This window comes from Ranitomeya variabilis, chromosome 5, assembly GCF_051348905.1.
Source record: "Ranitomeya variabilis isolate aRanVar5 chromosome 5, aRanVar5.hap1, whole genome shotgun sequence".
Taxonomy (NCBI): Eukaryota; Metazoa; Chordata; class Amphibia; order Anura; family Dendrobatidae; genus Ranitomeya; species Ranitomeya variabilis.
The window spans coordinates 52,219,523-52,241,907 of NC_135236.1; the positions used below are offsets into that span (position 1 = coordinate 52,219,523).

General features: G+C 46.8%; 1 protein-coding gene across 1 annotated transcript in view; it reads left to right on the forward strand.

Annotated features, from left to right (window-relative positions):
* Positions 1-865, forward strand: part of KLF1 (KLF transcription factor 1) — a 49,237-nt gene extending 48,372 nt beyond the window's left edge. The window contains exon 3 of the mRNA XM_077261964.1: positions 9-865. Coding sequence (XP_077118079.1) covers positions 9-214 — 206 coding nt within the window. The 3' untranslated portion in view covers positions 215-865. The remainder of the gene's footprint in view (positions 1-8) is intronic.
* Positions 866-22,385: the final 21,520 nt, after the last annotated feature.

A 22,385-nucleotide genomic window follows, 5' to 3' on the forward strand; every position in this document is an offset into this window, starting at 1 on the left:
TTTTGCAGGAGAGAAACCTTATGTATGTGAATGGGATGGTTGCGGTTGGAAATTTGCCCGTTCTGATGAACTTACCCGTCATATACGGAAGCACACTGGTGTTCGCCCTTTCCATTGTTTTTTATGTGAACGAACTTTTGCCCGTTCTGACCATCTGGCTCTACATATGAAGAGGCATGAATATAAGAGTAACGGGAAGGAAATGATAAAATGATCTCTATTACTATTATCTGTCTGTCAGATCTCCTGTTATTATAGAAGTTCTATTTTTGTATATAATACATATATGTGGTTTTTTTAACTAATCCTATCACAGGAACTGTACAAGTTCAGGCTTTGCCCTATGTCCCCACTTCTTCTTCATACCATAATTGTATAGAGTAATGTACATATAAGTGACCATGCGTGTAGATATTCCATATGTGTGATTTTACTGCATCACCACTAGGGGCAGCTGCCTTTTTTATTTTTTGTGATTTTTTTGGAACAATCTTTTTTTAATTTTGCAGCAATAAACTAATTCTGATGATTATTTTTGTGCTTTTTTCTTTTGAATTTGTTTGTATACTCTGATTGTGTCAATGATACTCAAGGGCGACCTGCCCAAGGGGAATGTATGAGTCTGATCCACTGCCCCGGTCATCATCCCCAATCTAATACCTAGTAAATGTGGGTTGGTGCGTTTATTTTAAGAATAGTGAATGACATCATGATTATGATATGACATCATTAATGGATGTAGCTACCAATGACAATGGTCTTAAAGAGTAACTGTTGTTGTTTTTTTATTTCATAATTTTGTACTTGAAAATAAGCAACTTTGTCAGGTATCTTATCAGAGAAATCCTCCGATAAGCAGTTGGTGCTTTTAAAATTCTATGGAGTAGGGAGGAGTTGGAGGCAGACACATCCATAAAGGAGGGAGGAGCTGGAGGAAGACACAGCCATAAAGGAGGGAGGAGCTGGAGGAAGACACAGCCATAAAGGAGGGAGGAGCTGGAGAAAGACACAGCCATAAAGGAGGGAGGAGCTGGAGGAAGACACAGCCATAAAGGAGGGAGGAGCTGGAGGCAGACACAGCCATAAAGGAGGGAGGAGCTGGAGGAAGATACAGCCATAAAGGAGGGAGGAGCTGGAGGAAGACACAGCCATAAAGGAGGGAGGAGCTGGAGGAAGACACAGCCATAAAGGAGGGAGGAGCTGGAGGAAGACACAGCCATAAAGGAGGGAGGAGCTGGAGGCAGACACAGCCATAAAGGAGGGAGGAGACACAGCCATGAAGGAGGGAGGAGCTGGAGGAAGACACAGCCATAAAGGAGGGAGGAGCTGGAGGAAGACACAGCCATAAAGGAGGGAGGAGCTGGAGGAAGACACAGCCATAAAGGAGGGAGGAGCTGGAGGAAGACACAGCCATAAAGGAGGGAGGAGCTGGAGGCAGACACAGCCATAAAGGAGGGAGGAGCTGGAGGAAGACACAGCCATAAAGGAGGGAGGAGCTGGAGGAAGACACAGCCATAAAGGAGGGAGGAGCTGGAGGAAGACACAGCCATAAAGGAGGGAGGAGCTGGAGGAAGACACAGGCATAAAGGAGGGAGGAGCTGGAGGAAGACACAGGCATAAAGGAGGGAGGAGCTGGAGGAAGACACAGCCATAAAGGAGGGAGGAGCTGGAGGAAGACACAGCCATAAAGGAGGGAGGAGCTGGAGGCAGACACAGCCATAAAGGAGGGAGGAGCTGGAGGAAGACACAGCCATAAAGGAGGGAGGAGCTGGAGGAAGACACAGGCATAAAGGAGGGAGGAGCTGGAGGAAGACACAGCCATAAAGGAGGGAGGAGCTGGAGGAAGACACAGGCATAGAGGAAAACGATAAAGGTTGCACCATAATTTTACCAAGAATGATTACTGTAGAACATTGATAATGCATTACTGCCATAGAAAATAGGAGAAAAGTGCTATATAATGCACACATACAATATTTATCTGCAAAAATTGCTATGAAAAAAAGAAGGTACTTCGCGCATAGATTGGTTCAATATATGTGAGCGCAATTGCCGCGTCAAGGCGTCCTTCAGCAATTGGGCTCACATATATTGGCCAAGCTATGCGCGAAGTACCTTCCTTTTTTCAAATTTTGCAGATAAATATTTAATGTGTACATTATATAGCACTTTTTTCCTATTTTCTATGGCAGTAATGCATTTTGAATGTTCTTGAGTAATCATTCTTGGTAAAATAATGTTGCAACCTTTATCGTTTTTCAACTTATGTTGTTTTTGTTGGATCTGTTCACACTAGCTTGGATGTGCTGGTCTTGTACTTTATTTGTGCAGGCATAGAAGAGGAAGGAGCTGGAGGCAGACACAGACATAGAGGAGGGAGGAGCAGGAGGCAGACACAGACATAGAGGAGGGAGGAGCAGGAGGCAGACACAGACATAGAGGAGGGAGGAGCAGGAGGCAGACACAGACATAGAGGAGGGAGGAGCAGGAGGCAGACACAGACATAGAGGAGGGAGGAGCAGGAGGCAGACACAGACATAGAGGAGGCAGGAGCAGGAGGCAGACACAGACATAGAGGAGGGAGGAGCAGGAGGCAGACACAGGCATAGAGGAGGGAGGAGCAGGAGGCAGATACAGACATAGAGGAGGCAGGAGCAGGAGGCAGACACAGACATAGAGGAGGGAGGAGCAGGAGGCAGACACAGACATAGAGGAGGCAGGAGCAGGAGGCAGATACAGACATAGAGGAGGGAGGAGCAGGAGGCAGACACAGACATAGAGGAGGGAGGAGCAGGAGGCAGACACAGGCATAGAGGAGGGAGGAGCAGGAGGCAGATACAGACATAGAGGAGGGAGGAGCAGGAGGCAGACACAGACATAGAGGAGGGAGGAGCAAGAGGCAGACACAGACATAGAGGAGGGAGGAGCAGGAGGCAGACAGACAGAGGAGGGAGGAGCAGGAGGCAGACACAGACATAGTGGAGGCAGGAGCAGGAGGCAGACACAGGCATAGAGGAGGGAGGAGCAGGAGGCAGACACAGACATAGAGGAGGCAGGAGCAGGAGGCAGATACAGACATAGAGGAGGGAGGAGCAGGAGGCAGACACAGACATAGAGGAGGGAGGAGCAGGAGGCAGATACAGACATAGAGGAGGGAGGAGCAGGAGGCAGACACAGACATAGAGGAGGGAGGAGCAGGAGGCAGATACAGACATAGAGGAGGGAGGAGCAGGAGGCAGACACAGGCATAGAGGAGGGAGGAGCAGGAGGCAGATACAGACATAGAGGAGGGAGGAGCAGGAGGCAGACACAGACATAGAGGAGGGAGGAGCAAGAGGCAGACACAGGCATAGAGGAGGGAGGAGCAGGAGGCAGACACAGACATAGAGGAGGGAGGAGCAAGAGGCAGACACAGACATAGAGGAGGGAGGAGCAGGAGGCAGACAGACAGAGGAGGGAGGAGCAGGAGGCAGACACAGGCATAGAGGAGGGAGGAGCAGGAGGCAGACACAGACATAGAGGAGGGAGGAGGAGAAGAAGGCAGACACAGACATAGAGGAGGGAGGAGCAGGAGGCAGACACAGACATATAGGAGGGAGGAGCAGAAGGCAGACACAGACATAGAGGAGGGAGGAGCAGGAGGCAGACACAGACATATAGGAGGGAGGAGCAGAAAGCAGACGCAGACATAGAGGAGGGAGAAGCAGAAGGCAGACACAGACATAGAGGAGGGAGGAGCAGGAGGCAGACACAGGCATAGAGGAGGGAGGAGCAGAAGGCAGACACATTCTGCTGCAAGTTCTCCTGAAATTACAGTTCTCCATAGAACCTTATAAGCACCAACTGCCATCTCTTATCTCAGTAATAGGAAATCTCTCCTTGCTAAAGATAGATTTTATCTGTAAATTAAGAATTTTAAGAATGAAAGATTAGTCCAGGAGGAGACAGAAGTGGTTTATCTGATATAATATATTATAAAGTTATTTATTTTCATGTCTTCTATTGATTTGTTAAATAAAAATAACAATGGTTACTAAAGCAATGGTACATTGTAAAAATCAAGACATAATAAGCATAGAAAAGTTGTAGGGTCCTTTAAACAATAACATACCAACTAAGCAGAAACCCCTTGGGACGGCTATTGGACCCTAGAGTCGACATTGCCTGTCATTATGTTACTACATTTTTATTTGAAACCATGTACCATCAGGCGGGGTCCAAACAGGGCCAGTGTTGGGAGTTCTTAGGAAGTTGTTAAACTGCTATTTTATATGTGATGCAATGGTTGACATCTTATTGTTATAGCTATGTAGGTGTATAAGACATTACTTGGATCAGCTCTGCTCCCCGGAGAATCGCACGCCTGAAAAATAGCTCCTGGCAATTACATAGTCAGACCCCCCGGGGAAATGACGAGCCAATCAGCTGTCAATCAGCAGCGAGGCCGGGATGTGCCAAGTTGTGTTTATGATGTGCGTCATGGAGGTAGCAGCCGGGGCAATTCCCTCTGGGACCTCAATGAATCTTCTCTAGAAACCATCACAAATGGCTCTAAATGTCCTTACTATCCTGCCAGTGCAACGCATGGTGCCCATGATAATGTACAGGATGATTCCCTCTCTGCTTTTCCCGGAAAAATTGCTGTAACTTCTAAAAGTTCGATCGTACTGAAACTCAGACTAGAAAGACCAAGAAAAGGGGAGAGAATATGATATAAGGTCAAATAATTGCATACACCATGTAGCGCTGTGTCCGGCGCCCCTGTATGGTATCCTCTTCTCGATCTATGCAGGGACCTCCTTGGCCCCACAGCATGGTTCCTTGGTGTGCACCTCGCCGTATCCGGCAGCACTCCCCTGATCTTAAAGGGGCAGTGTGCACATATAGTAAATGCCCTAAGTTTGTTGCTGAAAGGCATTTAGTATAATTGAGAACACTTGCAAGATGACTCCCTCTCCCTTAGGGTGTCGCCAAGCAAAGAGTTGAGTCATTAGATAGTTGGTGTTCTACCATCGCAGTTGTGAGGTTCCCTGGTCCCAGTGTGGCCGAATCCCTGGTTCCGGTCTGGCCAGTTTCCTGAACCCGAATCCCTGGCCCCAGTTCGTCTAGTATCCTGAACCCGAATCCATGGTCCCTGTGTTGTCAGTGCCTGAATGTTTTCCCCTGACTCCCGGTGTGGCCAGTCCTGTTCCCGAAGTCCCCATGGTCTGATGCGGCCAAGCCTGAATGTCGTTCCCTGGTCCTGGAGTGGCCAGTCCTGAATCCAAAGTCCCCTGGTACCAGTGCTGCCAGTGCCTGAACGCTGTCCCCTGGTTCTGTAGTGGCCAGTCCTGAGTTTAAAAAGGCTTGTTCCTGAAGTCCACTGGTCCCGATACGGACAGTGCCTGAAAATTGTTCCCCAGCCCTTGTGCGGCCAGTCCCTGATCCAGTATCCTAGACCGGTATGTCTGAACATAGCCCTAATCAGTGTCAGCAAATCTGATTCATGGGGTCAGCAGCTGCAGTACCGCTGTTCTGCCTAGGAGTGGTATCTGGCGGCTACCTGAAGCCCAATCTGTCTCCACCATCTGGAGCTCCAGTGAACACCTGGTAGCCGCTTAGCCCCTTCCAAGCCTCCGCTTACTCCCTTCATAGGCAGGCCCAGTCCTGTGTCACAGTGGGTCCACAAATCCACGTGAGCCACCAATGAGTGTAACAGTTTGCTTGACCATGGGCCCTGCTGATCCCTACTCCTCTCTGCACTCTAAGCTGTGTCGGCAGCTGTGCTATCAGCGAGAGACAGGATAAAATTTTATTTCATCTGATGACACTAGATGCCTGATTGGAAGCCCTGCCATCTGGACAACCTGACACTTGTGCTCCTGGAATGGAACCCGTCCTGTCTGATACACCTCGATACTATGGAGAGCTGAAGCATTGCCGTGGGTTCCTGGAGCTGTGCATGTGACATTATGAAGTTTTCTGTCCGCAGCTTTTCACTGATCGGGCCAAGGTGGGATTCCTGATGTCCTATCTAGCAGGAGAAGCCTTGGCATGGCTCAACCACCATGTTCCTACCACCTTGGACCAGGGAGCCTTCTGTATGGTCTTCAATGAACCAATCTCAGAATCTTCTGCAAAAACGTCACTTCTTTACTTTCAGGAACAGACCAGACAGGTGACGCATGTGAAGAAACCATCACGTCTGGTTGTCTTTTCAAAGACCATTCGTTCCCCAGCCTGTTTAGGTAGCTACCTGTGCTGTGCAGAACCTGTGAAGATCGACCGTGCTTGGCAGGCTGAGCAGAAGCCGGATCTCAGTCAAGAAATGGGATTGCAGTATTGATGCGGGTGTGTGGAACATCCTGATGGTCTTTGTCAAGTGAAGTCTAAGTAACTTCCAATCCTTGGGCCAGTGGGAGAGGCTGCCCTTGGTGGGAGTATTACCTCTCCATAGATGATTGTGACTGTATTCGTGGCAAGTGGAGGATTTGGTTTGGCAGGAAAGTTAGTGCTGCAAGCCATAAAGAGTCGGTATCAGATTCCTGTCCTACAGCTCCAGAATCCAGTGAGGTGTTGTCAAGGGAAGGACGAGCCCTGCTCAGACACACATGTACTTTGTGTCTCCCCCACCTCATTGTAGATTGTAAGCTCTCACGAGCAGGGTCGTATTATTGTGCTTTAATTATTGTATTATTGCTAACGCTGTTACTTATGACTGTTGTGTTTGAAACTGTTAAACTGTAAAGCGCTGCGGAATATGTTGGCGCTATATAAATAAAGATTATTATTTTTAGAAAGAGTCAATTCATGTCTGAACAATTTGAGCTCCAGATCAAAGCGTTATACACAGAGAAGATCACCTTCCATGTGCTGTCTGGTATTCCCATAGGTCGTCCAGAGCTGAGAACTCTAGTGCCTGTTCTAGTCTGGAGAACCTGTGTGGTGCTTTGTTGGGGACAGACGAGTCACAACAATTGCCGTATCCCCATACATCCAGGTCAACCAGCAGTGTCGCCATCTTCTCCACCAGGTCTGCTAGTCGCCAAGTTCCTGTGCCCTGGTGTCTCCAAAGAAATGGAAGAGTAGGCGATGTTCCACACAGTCCTAATAATAGTACCAATGATCTGCCCCCAGGAACCTCCCAGCCTTGTGGACATTTCGACTTGGAGACCAGGCTGAAGATGGACCCAGAGATGGTATCTTTAGTCTCTAGTAGGTCTGGTGAAGAGAATGTCAATGCGGTGGCATCTTCCAAGTCTCAGCTGTCCACCAACCAGGCAAAGGAACTCCAGTCGGTCCTTGAATCCTCAGGCTTGGTAGCAGATCTTACCTAATGGAGAGAAACTTCCCAAAGCCCAGTTCGTGGTACTATGCCCATTTCATTCTATGCTGAGGATGGCTTGATGGAGAGAAGAATCCTAGTTGTGAAGATGGTGAGACATGTCACGTTTGTTCTAGTAGACAGAAAATGTCGTGGTCCTAAAGAGAAATCGTGAGAGTCCATGAAGAGGTGTCGGTCTACAACGTCTCTCCAGAGAGTCCTCGTGGGCTTGAAGAAGAGGGGGCTTAAAGGGGAGTACTTTAGCTCAATGGCCAGGGCCCCTGCATGGTGTCCCCTTCTCCCTTCATGCAGGGATGCCGACTTACTCACCACTCAGACCCACAGCGTGGCTCCCTGCCGTGCTCCTTCCTCTTCCTGGTGTGCACGCACTACCCCTGGTCTTAAAGGGGCAGAACTTGCATATAGTAAATGCCCTAAGCTTGTTTCGGAGAGGCATCTTCTATATATATAATCTATATATATAATTGTCTAAGGGTTTTTCTGTCTGTCCTGGAAATCCCGCGTCTCTGATTGGACGAGGCCGCCTGGGCCTCGACCAATCAGCGACGGGCACAGTATCGACGTAGATGTCATAATGGTTGCCATGGCGATGATGATGTCATAAAGGTTGCCTTGACCAATCAGCGACGGGCACAGTCTGCCGCGAATTCTGGAATCATCATTGTCCATATACTACGGGGACATGCATATTCTAGAATACCCGATGCGTTAAGGTACCTTCACACTAAACGACTTTGCAACGATACCGATAGTGATCCGTGACGTTGCAGCGTCCTGGATAGCGATATCGTTGTGTTTGACAGGCAGCAGCGATCAGGATCCTGCTGTGATATCGCTGGTCGTTGCTGAAAGTTCAGAACTTTATTTGGTCGTCAGATCGGCGTGTATCGTTGTGTTTGACAGCAAAAGCAACGATGCCAGCAATGATTTACAATGGTAACCAGGGTAAATATCGGGTTACTAAGCGCAGGGCCACGCTTAGTAACCCGATATTTACCCTGGTTACCATTGTAAAAGTAAAAAAAAACACTACATACTCACCTTCTGATGTCTGTCACGTCCCCCGGCGTCCGCGCTGCTGCTCAGAGCTTCCTGCACTGAATGTGTCAGTGCCGGCCATAAAGCAAAGCACAGCGGTGACGTCACCGCTCTGCTGTTAGGGCCGGCGCTTACACAGTGCAGGGAAGCTGAGGCCGGGGGATGCAGCAGACACAGGAATGTAAGTATGTAGTGTTTGTTTTTTTACATTTACACTGGTAACCAGGGTAAACATCGGGTTACTAAGCGCGGCCCTGCGCTTAGTAACCCGATGTTTACCCTGGTTACCCCGGGACTTCGGCATCGTTGGTCGCTGGAGAGCTGTCTGTGTGACAGCTCTCCAGCGACCGCACAACGACGAAACAGCGACGCTGCAGCGATCGGCATCGTCGATATCGCTGCAGCGTCGCTTAATGTGACGGTACCTTTAGAATCGGGCCACAATCTAGTTTAGCATAATTGAGTACACCTGCAAGATGGCTCCCAGCCAACTGCTGGGAGTCATCCTGTATAAAAGACTCCCTCTCACTTACGGAGTCGCCAAGAAATGAGTTGAGTCTTTAGGTAGTTGGTCATCTACCAGTGCAGTTGTGAGGTCCTCTGTTCCCAGTGTGGCTAGTGTTTTGAACCCAAATTGCTGGTCCTGGTGTGGCCAGCGTCTTGAACCCGAATTGCAGCCAATGCCTGAGCACTGTCCCTTGGTCCTGGAATGGCCAGTCCTGATTTCGAAGTCCCCTAGGCCCAATCCGGCCAGTTCATGAGCATTGTCCCTGTGCTATCAGTCCCTCATCCAGTATCCTAGACCAGTGTTTCTGAACATAACCCTTATCAGTGTCAGCGAATCTGACCCCTGGGGTCAGCAGCTGCAGTACCCAGTTCTGACTTGCAGGGCCGCCATCAGGGCATTACTGCCCTGACTGACGTATGGGGCCCGATCAGCAGAGGGGTCTGCATCGGGCCCCATCTCTTCTGCTGATCGGGCCCCAGCGGCAGGATTGTGCCTGTGCAGTAACTGAACCTGCGTCTGAGACGGCCCGGCCAGGCATGGAGAAAGGGGGTTTTTTTATTGAAAGCGGCAGCCACAATATGTTTCACCGGCACAATGGAGACCCATGAATGGAATGAAAGGCAGAATGGAGACACGGGGGCAGGATCGGAGACAAGGGCAGAATGGAGACAGGGGGCAGGCTAGGAGACATGGGGCAGGCTGGAGACATGGGCAGGATGGGAGACACGGGACAGAATGGTGACAAATTGTAGAATGGAGACACGGGGCAGAATGGAGACATGGGGGCACGTTTGGAGACACAGGGGCAGGATTGGAGACACGGAGGCAGGATGGAGACAGGAAGCAGAATGGAGACATGGGGCAGAATGGAGACAGGAGGCAGAATGGAGACCCAGGGGGCAGGATGGAGGCACATGGGGCAGGATGGAGACACAGGGGACAGGATGGAGACATGGTGCAGGATGGAGACATGGGGAAGAATGGACAGTAAGTAAAAAACCTAGCACTCAACTTAAATGTATTTGCTGGAATATTTATAGTAGTATACACAAAACGTTTCGGTCCGTAGAGACCTTCATCGGTTACTACAGAAGTAAATAGAATTAAAGGTTTTCATATAAATGTACAAAAAGAATATTGAAAACATAAAACAATATTAAAATAAATGTAGAAAAACATAAAAACATGAGAAACCAAAGTATATACAAAAAATTAGTAAATGGTCATGATACATGATATAAATATATTTGCAGAGCCTAATAACCAGGTATCTCACAGAACCCTAGATCTAAAATGAGTGAAACGGAGCAGTGATGAAAAGTGGAGAGCCCAAGTGGGTGTGACGATATACCGTATTACTAATGTGCAGTAGGCAGATATACATCTGTCATTCTGTGAGCCTCAAGGGGGGCCCCAAAAATTTTGCCAGTATGGGGCCCCGAAATTCCTAGTGGTAGCCCTGCTGCCTGGGAGTGGTACCTGGCAGCTGCCTGGGAGTGGTACCTGGCAGCTACCTGCAGCTCAGTCTGTCTCCATCATCAGGAGCTCCAGTAAACACCCAGTAGCCGCTTAGCTACACCCTTTCCTAGGCAGGCCCGTACCTGTGGCACAATGAGTCCACAAATCCCCGTGCACCACCGTTGGGCATAACACACCATGTATAGTGGCAGTACAAAAGAATATTAGAAACACAAGTTGGTGTGGAGTGGAAATGCAGAAGAACGGGTGCACACACTTAAATTATTGACATAATAAAAAAAAAATGTAAAAGGTTGTAAGATACGGAGGGAAGTTGTGTGATACATACATGTGCTTCTCACAAAATTAGAAAATCAAAAAGTTAATTTATTTCAATTCTTCAATGCAAAAAGTGAAACTCATATATTAGATAGAGTCATTACAAACAGAGTGATCTATTTCAAGTGTTTATTTCTGTTAATGTTGATGATTATGGCTTACAGCCAATGAAAACCCAAAAGTCATTATCTCAGTAAATTACAATAATTAACAAAAAACACCAGCAAAGGATTGCTAAGCAGTTAAAAAAGGTCTCTTAGTCTGTTTCATTAGGCTCCACAATCATGCGGAAGACTGTTGCCTTGACAGATGTCCAGAAGGCAGTCACTGTCACACTCCACAAGGAGGGGAAGCCACAAAAGGTCATTGGTAAAGAAGATGGCTGTTAACAGAGTGCCGTTTCCAAGCATATCTGTTATGGACCTGGTGGTTAGGTGCACCTGGAATGACCTGATGGTTAAACTAGAAGACAGGACGAGCTCTGGGAAGTGGGAACTCTGCTGACCGCAAATCCTAATCCTATAACACACACACTAGAAATAGCTGTGGAGCGTACCTAACTCTCCCTAGACGCCTCTTCACAGCCTAAGAGCTAACTACCCCTAAAGATAGGAAAATAAGCCTTACCTTGCCTCAGAGAAAATTCCCCAAAGGTAAAGGCAGCCCCCCACATATATTAACTGTGAGTTAAGAGGAAAGTCACAAACACAAGGATGAAACAGGTTTCAGCAAAGGAGGCCAGACTTACTAGATAGACTGAGGATAGGAAAGGGATCTATGTGGTCAGCACAAAAAACTACAAAAAGCCACGCAGAGTGTGCAAAAAGACCCCCGCACCGACTCACGGTGCGGAGGTGCCACTCTGCAACCCAGAGCTTCCAGCTAGCAAGGCAATATCATGTTAGCAAGCTGGACTAGAACTTAGCAAGTACTAAGAAATATATTCAGTACACAATGAACAACAAATGAACTAGCAGGGACTTAGCTTCTGCTGGAGTAGACAGGTCATCAGAAAGATCCGAGAGAGATCTGAACCAGTGCTAATACATTGACAGCTGGCATGGAGTAACGATCTGAGTGGAGTTAAATAGAGAAGCCAACCTAGCCGCAAACGAGGGCAGCTGAGGAAGCAACCTCAGAACCAGCAGTTCCACTCACAGCCACCAGAGGGAGTCCACGGACAGAACTCGCCGAAGTATCATTCATGACCACAGGATGGAGTTCAAGAACGGAATTCACAACAGTACCCCCCCCTTGAGGAGGGGTCAGCGAACCCTCACCAGAGCCCCCAGGCCGATCAGGACGAGCCAAATGAAAGGCACGAACCAACTCGGCCGCATGGACATCGGAGGCAAAAACCCAGGAATTATCCTCCTGACCATAGCCCTTCCATTTGACCAGGTACTGAAGTTTCCATCTCGAAATACGAGAATCCAAAATCTTTTCCACCACATACTCCAACTCCCCCTCGACCAACACCGGAGCAGGAGGGTCAACGGAGGGAACCATAGGCGCCACATACCTCCGCAACAACGACCTATGGAACACATTATGGATGGCAAAAGAAGCTGGAAGGGACAAACGAAACGACACAGGATTGAGAATTTCAGAAATCTTATAAGGACCAATGAAACGAGGCTTAAACTTAGGAGAAGAAACCTTCATAGGGACATGACGAGACGACAACCAAACCAAATCACCAACACGAAGTCGGGGACCAACACAGCGACGGCGGTTGGCGAAACGTTGAGCCTTCTCCTGGGACAATGTCAAATTGTCCACTACATGAGTCCAAATTTGCTGCAACCTGTCCACCACAGAATCCACACCAGGACAGTCCGAAGGCTCAACCTGCCCTGAAGAAAAATGAGGATGAAAACCAGAATTACAAAAAAAAGGCAAAACCAAGGTAGCCGAACTGGCCCGATTATTAAGGGCGAACTCAGCCAATGGCAAGAAGGTCACCCAATCATCCTGATCAGCAGAAACAAAGCATCTCAGATAGGTCTCCAAAGTCTGATTAGTTCGTTCGGTTTGGCCATTTGTCTGAGGATGGAAAGCCGAAGAGAAAGACAAATCAATGCCCATCTTAGCACAAAAGGACCGCCAAAACCTTGAAACAAATTGGGAACCTCTGTCCGACACGATGTTCTCCGGAATGCCATGCAAACGAACCACATGCTGGAAAAATAGTGGAACCAAATCAGAGGAGGAAGGTAATTTAGGCAAGGGTACCAAATGGACCATCTTAGAGAAGCGATCACAAACCCCCCAGATGACCGACATCCTTTGAGAGACAGGGAGATCTGAAATAAAATCCATGGAAACATGCGTCCAAGGCCTTTTCGGGACTGGCAAGGGCAAAAGTAACCCACTGGCACGAGAACAGCAGGGCTTGGCCCGAGCACAAGTCCCACAAGGCTGCACAAAAGAACGCACATCCCGTGACAAGGAAGGCCACCAAAAGGACCTAGCCACCAAATCTCTGGTACCAAAAATCCCAGGATGACCAGCCAACACCGAACAATGAACCTCAGAGATAACTCTACTAGTCCATCTATCAGGGACAAACAGTTTTTCTGCTGGACAACGGTCAGGTCTATCAGCCTGAAACTCCTGCAGCGCCCGCCGCAAATCAGGTGAGATGGCAGACAGAATTACCCCCTCTTGGAGAATACCAGCCGGCTCAGGAACTCCCGGGGAATCAGGCACAAAACTCCTTGAAAGGGCATCGGCCTTCACATTCTTAGAACCCGGAAGGTATGAAACCACAAAATTGAAACGGGAGAAAAACAGCGACCATCGAGCCTGTCTAGGATTCAACCGCTTAGCAGACTCGAGATAAGTCAGATTTTTGTGATCCGTTAAGACCACTACGCGATGCTTGGCTCCCTCAAGCCAATGTCGCCACTCCTCGAACGCCCACTTCATAGCCAAAAACTCCTGATTGCCAACATCATAATTACGCTCAGCAGGCGAAAACTTTCTAGAAAAGAAAGCACATGGCTTCATCACAGAGCCATCAGAAGATCTTTGAGACAAAACAGCCCCTGCTCCAATCTCAGAAGCATCAACCTCGACCTGAAAAGGGAGCGAAACATCTGGCTGACACAACACAGGGGCCGAAGAGAAACAACGTTTCAACTCCCGAAAAGCCTCAACGGCCGCAGAGGAACAATTCACCACATCAGCACCTTTCTTGGTCAAATCAGTCAACGGTTTAACAACACTAGAAAAATTAGCGATGAAGCGACGGTAAAAATTAGCAAAGCCCAAGAATTTCTGAAGGCTCTTCACAGATGTAGGCTGAGTCCAATCATAAATGGCCTGAACTTTAACAGGATCCATCTCGATAGTAGAAGGGGAAAAAATGAAACCCAAAAAGGAAACTTTCTGAACTCCGAAGAGACACTTAGATCCCTTCACAAACAAAGAATTAGCACGAAGGACCTGGAACACCATTCTGACCTGCTTCACATGAGACTCCCAATCATCCGAAAAGACCAAAATATCATCCAAATATACAATAATGAATCTATCCAAATACTTTCGGAAGATATAATATATAAAGAAACCAGCAATGTAAAAATTTTTTCAAAATCATATATTAACTCAATAATAATTATAATAGTTTGACAGGACCAGAGTTATTTTTATAAAAATTACTTTATTAAACAAATGATAAAGGCTACCACAAAGGATAGCAACAATAGAAAAATGACAAAAAATATAGTAATAAATATGTTAGCATGGACTTGTACCAATGTGTAATGTGATCCCAATAATGTGCGGAAAAACGCACAGCGGTCACAGGCCCAATGGAGCAGCTGTCTGTCCTATAAATAAAAAGTGTCCACTATAAGTGACACACCGCGAAAGACAACCCCACATATGTATGTGGAGAGAGGGAAGAAAATAGAACCTCCCACATTCGATAAGGTGCTGGTAAAGTGTCGATCGCGTACCTATATGGAAAGATCAAGCTACCAAACAGTAAAAAAAGTGAAAGGTTAATTACCCATGAAGTCTGTTCTGTGATGAGGGACCGGACCGCTTTCCCCAACGCGCGTTTCGCGAGAGTAACTCTCGCTTCCTCAAGGGGGCGTGATTTTCCGCACATTATTGGGATCACATTACACATTGGTACAAGTCCATGCTAACATATTTATTACTATATTTTTTGTCATTTTTCTGTTGTTGCTATCCTTTGTGGTAGCCTTTATCATTTGTTTAATAAAGTAATTTTTATAAAAATAACTCTGGTCCTGTCAAACTATTATACTTTCGGAAGATGTCATGCATAAAGGACTGAAACACAGACGGAGCATTAGAAAGCCCGAATGGCATCACCAGGTACTCAAAATGGCCCTCAGGCATATTAAATGCTGTTTTCCATTCATCGCCCTGTTTAATACGCACCAGATTATACGCCCCTCGAAGATCTATCTTGGTGAACCAACTAGCCCCCTTAATCCGAGCAAACAAATCAGACAGTAGAGGCAAAGGGTACTGAAATTCGACCGTGATTTTATTGAGAAGGCAGTAATCTATACAAGGTGTCAGAGAACCATCCTTCTTGGCCACAAAAAAGAACCCTGCTCCCAACGGTGACGACGACGGGCGAATATGCCCTTTCTCCAAGGACTCCTTTATATAACTCTGCATAGCGGCGTGTTCTGGCACAGATAAATTGAAAAGTCATCCCTTAGGAAATTTACTACCAGGAATCAAATTAATAGCACAATCACAATCCCTATGAGGAGGTAGGGCACTGGATTTGGGCTCATCGAATACATCTCGGTAATCCGACAAAAACTCAGGGACTTCAGAAGGAGTAGAAGGAGAAATTGACAACAACGGAACGTCACCATGTACCCCTTGACAACCCCAACTGGACACAGACATTGATTTCCAATCCAATACTGGATTATGGACCTGTAGCCATGGCAAACCCAACACGACCACATCATGCAAATTATGCAACACCAAAAAGCGAACATCTTCCTGATGTGCAGGAGCCATGCACATGGTCAATTGAGTCCAGTACTGAGGCTTATTCTTGGCCAAAGGCGTAGCATCAATTCCCCTTAATGGAATAGGATACTGCAAGGGCTCCAAGAAAAAACCACAGCGCCTGGCAAACTCTAAGTCCATCAAATTCAGGGCAGCGCCTGAGTCCACAAATGCCATAACAGAGTAGGACGACAAAGAGCAAATCAGAGTAACGGACAAAAGAAATTTAGGCTGTACAGTACCAATGGTGACGGACCTAGCGAACCGCTTAGTGCGCTTAGGACAATCAGAGATAGCATGAGTGGGGTCACCACAGTAAAAACACAGCCCATTCTGACGTCTGTGTTCTTGCCGTTCAGCTCTGGTCAAAGTCCTATCACATTGCATAGGCTCAGGCCTCTGCTCAGAGGACACCGCCAATGGCGCACAACCTTGCATTCACGCAAACGCCGATCGATCTGAATGGCCAAGGACATTGATTCATTCAGACCAGCAGGCGTGGGAAACCCCACCATAACATTCTTAAGGGCTTCAGAAAGACCTTTTCTGAAAATTGCTGCAAGGGCACACTCATTCCATTGAGTAAGCACAGACCACTTTCTAAACTTCTGGCAATATACCTCCGCTTCATCCTGACCTTGACACAAAGCTAGCAAGATTTTCTCTGCCTGATCCACAGAGTTAGGTTCGTCATAAAGCAATCCAAGCGCCAGAAAAAACGCATCTACATTAAGCAATGCAGGATCTCCTGGCGCAAGGGAGAATGCCCAGTCTTGTGGGTCGCCATGTAAAAAAGAAATAATGATTTTTACTTGCTGAATGGGGTCACCAGAGGAGCGGGGTTTCAAAGCAAGAAACAGTTTACAATTATTTTTGAAATTCAGAAATGTAGATCTATCTCCAAAAAACAAATCAGGAATTGGAATTCTAGGCTCTAACATAGGATTCTGAACTACATAATCTTGAATGCTTTGTACCCTCGCAGTGAGGTGATCAACACAAGAGGACAGACCTTGAATGTCCATATCTACACCTGAGTCCTGAACCACCCAGAGGTTAAGGGGAAAAGAAAGACAAAACACACTGCAGAGAAAAAAAAATGGTCTCAGAACTTCTCTTATCCCTCTATTGAGATGCATTAACACTTTGTGGGCCAGCTGTACTGTAATGGACCTGGTGGTTAGGTACACCTGGAATGACCTGATGGTTAAACTAGAAGACAGGACGAGCTCTGGGAAGTGGGAACTCTGCTGACCGCAAATCCTAATCCTATAACACACACACTAGAAATAGCTGTGGAGCGTACCTAACTCTCCCTAGACGCCTCTTCACAGCCTAAGAGCTAACTACCCCTAAAGATAGGAAAATAAGCCTTACCTTGCCTCAGAGAAAATTCCCCAAAGGTAAAGGCAGCCCCCCACATATATTAACTGTGAGTTAAGAGGAAAGTCACAAACACAGGGATGAAACAGGTTTCAGCAAAGGAGGTCAGACTTACTAGATAGACTGAGGATAGGAAAGGGATCTATGTGGTCAGCACAAAAAACTACAAAAAGCCACGCAGAGTGTGCAAAAAGACCCCCGCACCGACTCACGGTGCGGAGGTGCCACTCTGCAACCCAGAGCTTCCAGCTAGCAAGGCAATATCATGTTAGCAAGCTGGACTAGAACTTAGCAAGTACTAAGAAATATATTCAGTACACAATGAACAACAAATGAACTAGCAGGGACTTAGCTTCTGCTGGAGTAGACAGGTCATCAGAAAGATCCGAGAGAGATCTGAACCAGTGCTAATACATTGACAGCTGGCATGGAGTAACGATCTGAGTGGAGTTAAATAGAGAAGCCAACCTAGCCGCAAACGAGGGCAGCTGAGGAAGCAACCTCAGAACCAGCAGTTCCACTCACAGCCACCAGAGGGAGTCCACGGACAGAACTCGCCGAAGTATCATTCATGACCACAGGAGGGAGTTCAAGAACGGAATTCACAACACATATCAATGCAAAGTTGAGTGGAAGGAAAAAGTGTGGTAAAAAAAGGTGCACAAGCAATCAGGATACCCGCAGCCTTGAATTGTTAAGAAAAGACCATTGAAAAATTTGTGGGAGATTCACAAGGAGCGGACTGCTGCTGGAGTCATTGCTTCAAGAGCCACCACACACAGACGTATCCAGGACATGGGCTACAAGTGTCGTATTCCTTGTATCAAGCCACTCATGATCAATAGACAACGCCAGAAGCGTTTTACCTGGGCCAAGGAGAAGAAGAACTGGACTGTTATCAGTGGTCCAAGGTGTTTTCAGATGAAAGTAAACTTTGCATTTCAATTGGAAATCAAGGTCCCAGAGTCTGGAGGAAGAGTGAAGAGGCCACAATCCTAGCTGTTTGAGGACTAGTGTGAAGTTTCCACAATCAGTGATGGTTTGTGGAGCCATGTCATCTGCTGGTGTAGGTCCACTGTGTTTTATCAAGACCAAAGTCAGCGCAGCCATCTACCAGGAAATCCCTCTGCTGACAAGCTTTTTGGAAATGGAAATTTAATTCTCCAGCAGGACTTGGCACCTGTTTACTCTGCCAAAAGTACCAATTCCTGGTTTACAACCAACCCACATTATCGCTGTGCTTGATTGGCCAGCAAACTCACCTGACCTTAACCCCATAGAGAATCTATGGGATATTGTCAGGAGGAAGATGAGACACCAGACCCAACAATGCAGACAAGCTGAAGGCTGCTATCAAAGCAACCTGGGCTTCCATAACACCTCAGCAGTGCTACAGGCTGATCGCCTCAATGCCACGCTGCATTGATGCAATAATTGATGCAAAAGGAGCCCTTACCTAGTATTGAATGAACATATACACTGCTCAAAAAATAAAGGGAACACTAAAATACCGCATCCTAGATATCTCTGAATGAAATATTCCAGTTGCAAATTTTTATTCATTGCATAGTGGAATGTGTTCATATAAAACATAGCAATTATCAAAGTAAATCAAAATGAATATCCCATGGAGGTCTGGATTTGGAATGATACTCAAAATCAAAGTGGAAAATCAAATTACAGGCTGATCCAACTTCAGTGAAAATGCCTCATGACAAAGCAAAGATGCTCAGTATTGTGTGTGTCCTCCACGTGCCTGTATGACCTCCCTACTGTACAAAACTTGGGCATGCTCCTGATGAGGCGGCGGATGGTCTCCTGAGGGATCTCCTCCCAGACCTGGACTAAAGCATCCGCCAACTCCTGGACAGTCTGTGGTGCAACTTGACGGTGGATGGCGCGAGACATGATGTCCAAGATCTGCTCAATCGAATTCAGGTCTCAAACAGATTCAGGTCTGGGGAATGGGCAGGCCAGTCCATAGCTTCAATGCCTTCATCTTGCAGGAACTGCTGACACACCCCAGCCACATGAGGTCTGGCATTGTCCTGCATTAGGAGGAACCCAGGGCCAACCGCACCAGCATATGGTCTCCCAAGGATTCTGAGGATCTCATCTCAGTACCTAATGGCAGTCAGGCTACCTCTGGCGAGCACATGCAGGGCTGTGCGGCCCTCCAAAGAAATTCCACCCCACACCATTACTGACCCACTGCCAAACCGGTCATGCTGAAGGATGTTGCAGGCAGCAGATTGCTCTCCACGGTATCTCCAGACTCTGTCACGTCTGTCACATGTGCTCAGTGTGAACCTGCTTTTATCTGTGAAGAGCAAATAGCACCAGTGGCGAATTTGCCAATCCTGGTGTTCTGTGGCAAATGCCAAGCGTCCTGCACGGTGTTTGGCTGTGAGCACAACCCCCGTCTGTGGACATCGGGCACTCAGACCATCCTCATGGAGTTGGTTTCTAACCATTTGTGCAGACACATTCACATTTGTGGCCTGCTGGAGGTAATTTTACAGGGCTCTGGCAATGCTCCTCCTGTTCCTCCTTGCACAAAGGCAGAAGTAGCGGTCCTGCTGCTGGGTTGTTGCCTTCCTTCGGCCCCCTCCACGTCTCCTGGTGTACTGGCCTGTCTCCTGGTAGCGCCTCCAGCCTCTGGACACTACGCTGACAGACACAGCAAACCTTCCTGCCACAGCTCGCATTGATGTGCCATCCTGGATGAGCTGCACTACCTGAGTCACTTGTCTGGGTTGTAGAGTCCGTCTCATGCTACCACGAGTGTGAAGCACAACCAACATTCAAAAATGACCAAAACATCAGCCAGAAAGCATTGGTACTGAGATGTGGTCTGTGGTCCCCACCTGCAGAACCACTCCTTTATTGAGGGTGTCTTGATAATTGCCAATAATTTCCAACTGTTGTCTATTCCATTTGTACAACAGCATGTGAAATTGTCAATCAGTGTTGCTTCCTAAGTGGACAGTTTGATTTCACAGAAGTTTGATTTACTTGGAGTTATATTCTGTTGTTTATGTGTTCCCTTTATTTTTTTTTGAGCAGTGTATTTCAGTACGCCAACATTTTGGATGTTAAAATAATTTTACAAGCTGGTGTTATAAAGTATTCTAATTTACTGAGATAATGACTTTTGGATTTTCATTGGTGTAAGCCATAATCTAAAATATTAATAGAATTAAACACTTGAAATTGATCACTCTGTGCATAATGACTCTATATAATATATGAGTTTCACTTTTTTTTATTGAAGAACTGAAATAAATTAACTTTTTGATGATATTCTAATTTTGTGAGAAGCACTTGTATATGGGTGATGGCCATAGAGTCACATACTAGAATAGAGGCCCAAAATGATAATACAGTATGTCAACGAGCGGCCAAGAAAAGTACAGAGTCACCGTCTGTCAGGAATTGAGAAGGCCCGATCATGGGAAAATAATTCATTATTAACGGATTTTTTCCTTTGGGGCCATTTGAAAGATCGGATGTATAGTAACAAGCCACCAACATTCCAGGCCCTCCGAGAACATATAGCGAGAAATTCAGGCTGTGACCCCAGACATCCTGCGGAATACATCAATATGAAATGGCCAGTGTGTGGTGCTTGGATACAAACGGTGGACATTTTCAACACCTCCTTTAAAACATCAGTTTCTCATTAACCAAGGTAGGTACAATCCAAAATTCAGCACAATAGATCGTCTGTTTTAGAAGCTGCAGCAATTTTTGGGGGACAAGTAGCTATCGAATCACCCCTAATAAGTCCTTCATTGCGTCTATAAGGCCTTTCTCAACCTGGTGGCAGTATCCGATTTTGATCCATAAAAGGGGGTTGAATATAAAAAAAAGAAAATGTCCATTTTATTTTCCAAGAAACAATGCCACTCTTGTCAATGGACTGTGTGGCGTATTACCGTACATCCCAGCTCTATTAATTAGTAGTATGTGATGGTTAAAAATTCATCACGCAATCAAAAATTTAATTATTTTTACATTTGAATTGATAAAACTGAACCAACCACTAATACTCCAGCTGGTCAAGTGGTCTAATAATAAAAGTCACGGAAGAGAAAATCTCACAACTTTGCAGCTCTTACATTGTAATTTTCCTCCTATTGAAGTCCCTAGATTGATTTTTCATTGCCTCTATAAAGTATGATGCCAACAATAGTGTCCCCCCCCAAAACAGAGTATGATTTCTCCACAGTGAATTCTTGCACAGTATCCTCCACACACACGGTATGATGACCGTACTGCACCCCACTCCCCTCAACCCTCCCGCGGCAAAGTATGGTGACCCCAACACAGTATGATGGCCCAACTATGATTGCCACACAGCCCACCATACAGTATAATGGCCCTCACACACCTCCCCTCAGTATGATGGCCCCAACACAGTATGATGGCCCAACTATAATTGCCACACAGCCCTCCATACAGTATAATGGCCCTCACACACCTCCCCTCAGTATGATGGCCCCAACACAACCATCTACACCAGAGGTCTCAAACTGCATTCCTCGAGGGCCGCAAACGAGTCCTGTTTTCAGGATTTCCTGGTATTGCACAGGTGATAAGTTAATCACCTGCACAAAATGTTTCCAGCACCTTGTGCAATGAGAAGGAAATCTTGAAAACACACATGGTTTGAGGCCCTCGAGGAATGCAGTTTGAAACCCCTGATCTACACTGTATAATGGCCCCCATGCAACCCTCTAAACAGCAAACAGTACAACGGCCTCTACACAGCATGATGGATCCCACAAAAATCTTCACACTGTTTGCTTGCATACAGTATAATGGCCCACACACAGCCCTCCAAACAGTATAATGGCCCCCACATAGCCCTCCAAACAGTATAATGGTCCCCACATACCATTGCAAATAGTATAATGCCTCCCTACATAGACCTACAAACAGTATAATGGCCACCTGAGTAGTCTTGCAAACAGTGTAATGGCCCCCCCACATACTCCTGGAAATAGTATAATGGCTCCCACATAGTCCTACAAACCGTACAATTGCCCCCCACATACACCTGCAAACAGTATAATGCCCCCCTACATAGACCTGCAAACAGTATATTGGCCCCTTCACATAGACCTGCAAACGGTATAAAGGCCCTCATATAGTACTGCAAACAGTATAATAGTCCCCACATAGTCCTCCATACAGTATAATGGTCCTCACTGTCACAAGTGTGCCAGATGCGACAGTCATTTTGGATCTGGCTGCCAAAGGTCATTGCACTTGGCTTTGCCAGCCCCTTCTTGATTTTCATCTCTGTTATGGAGGGAT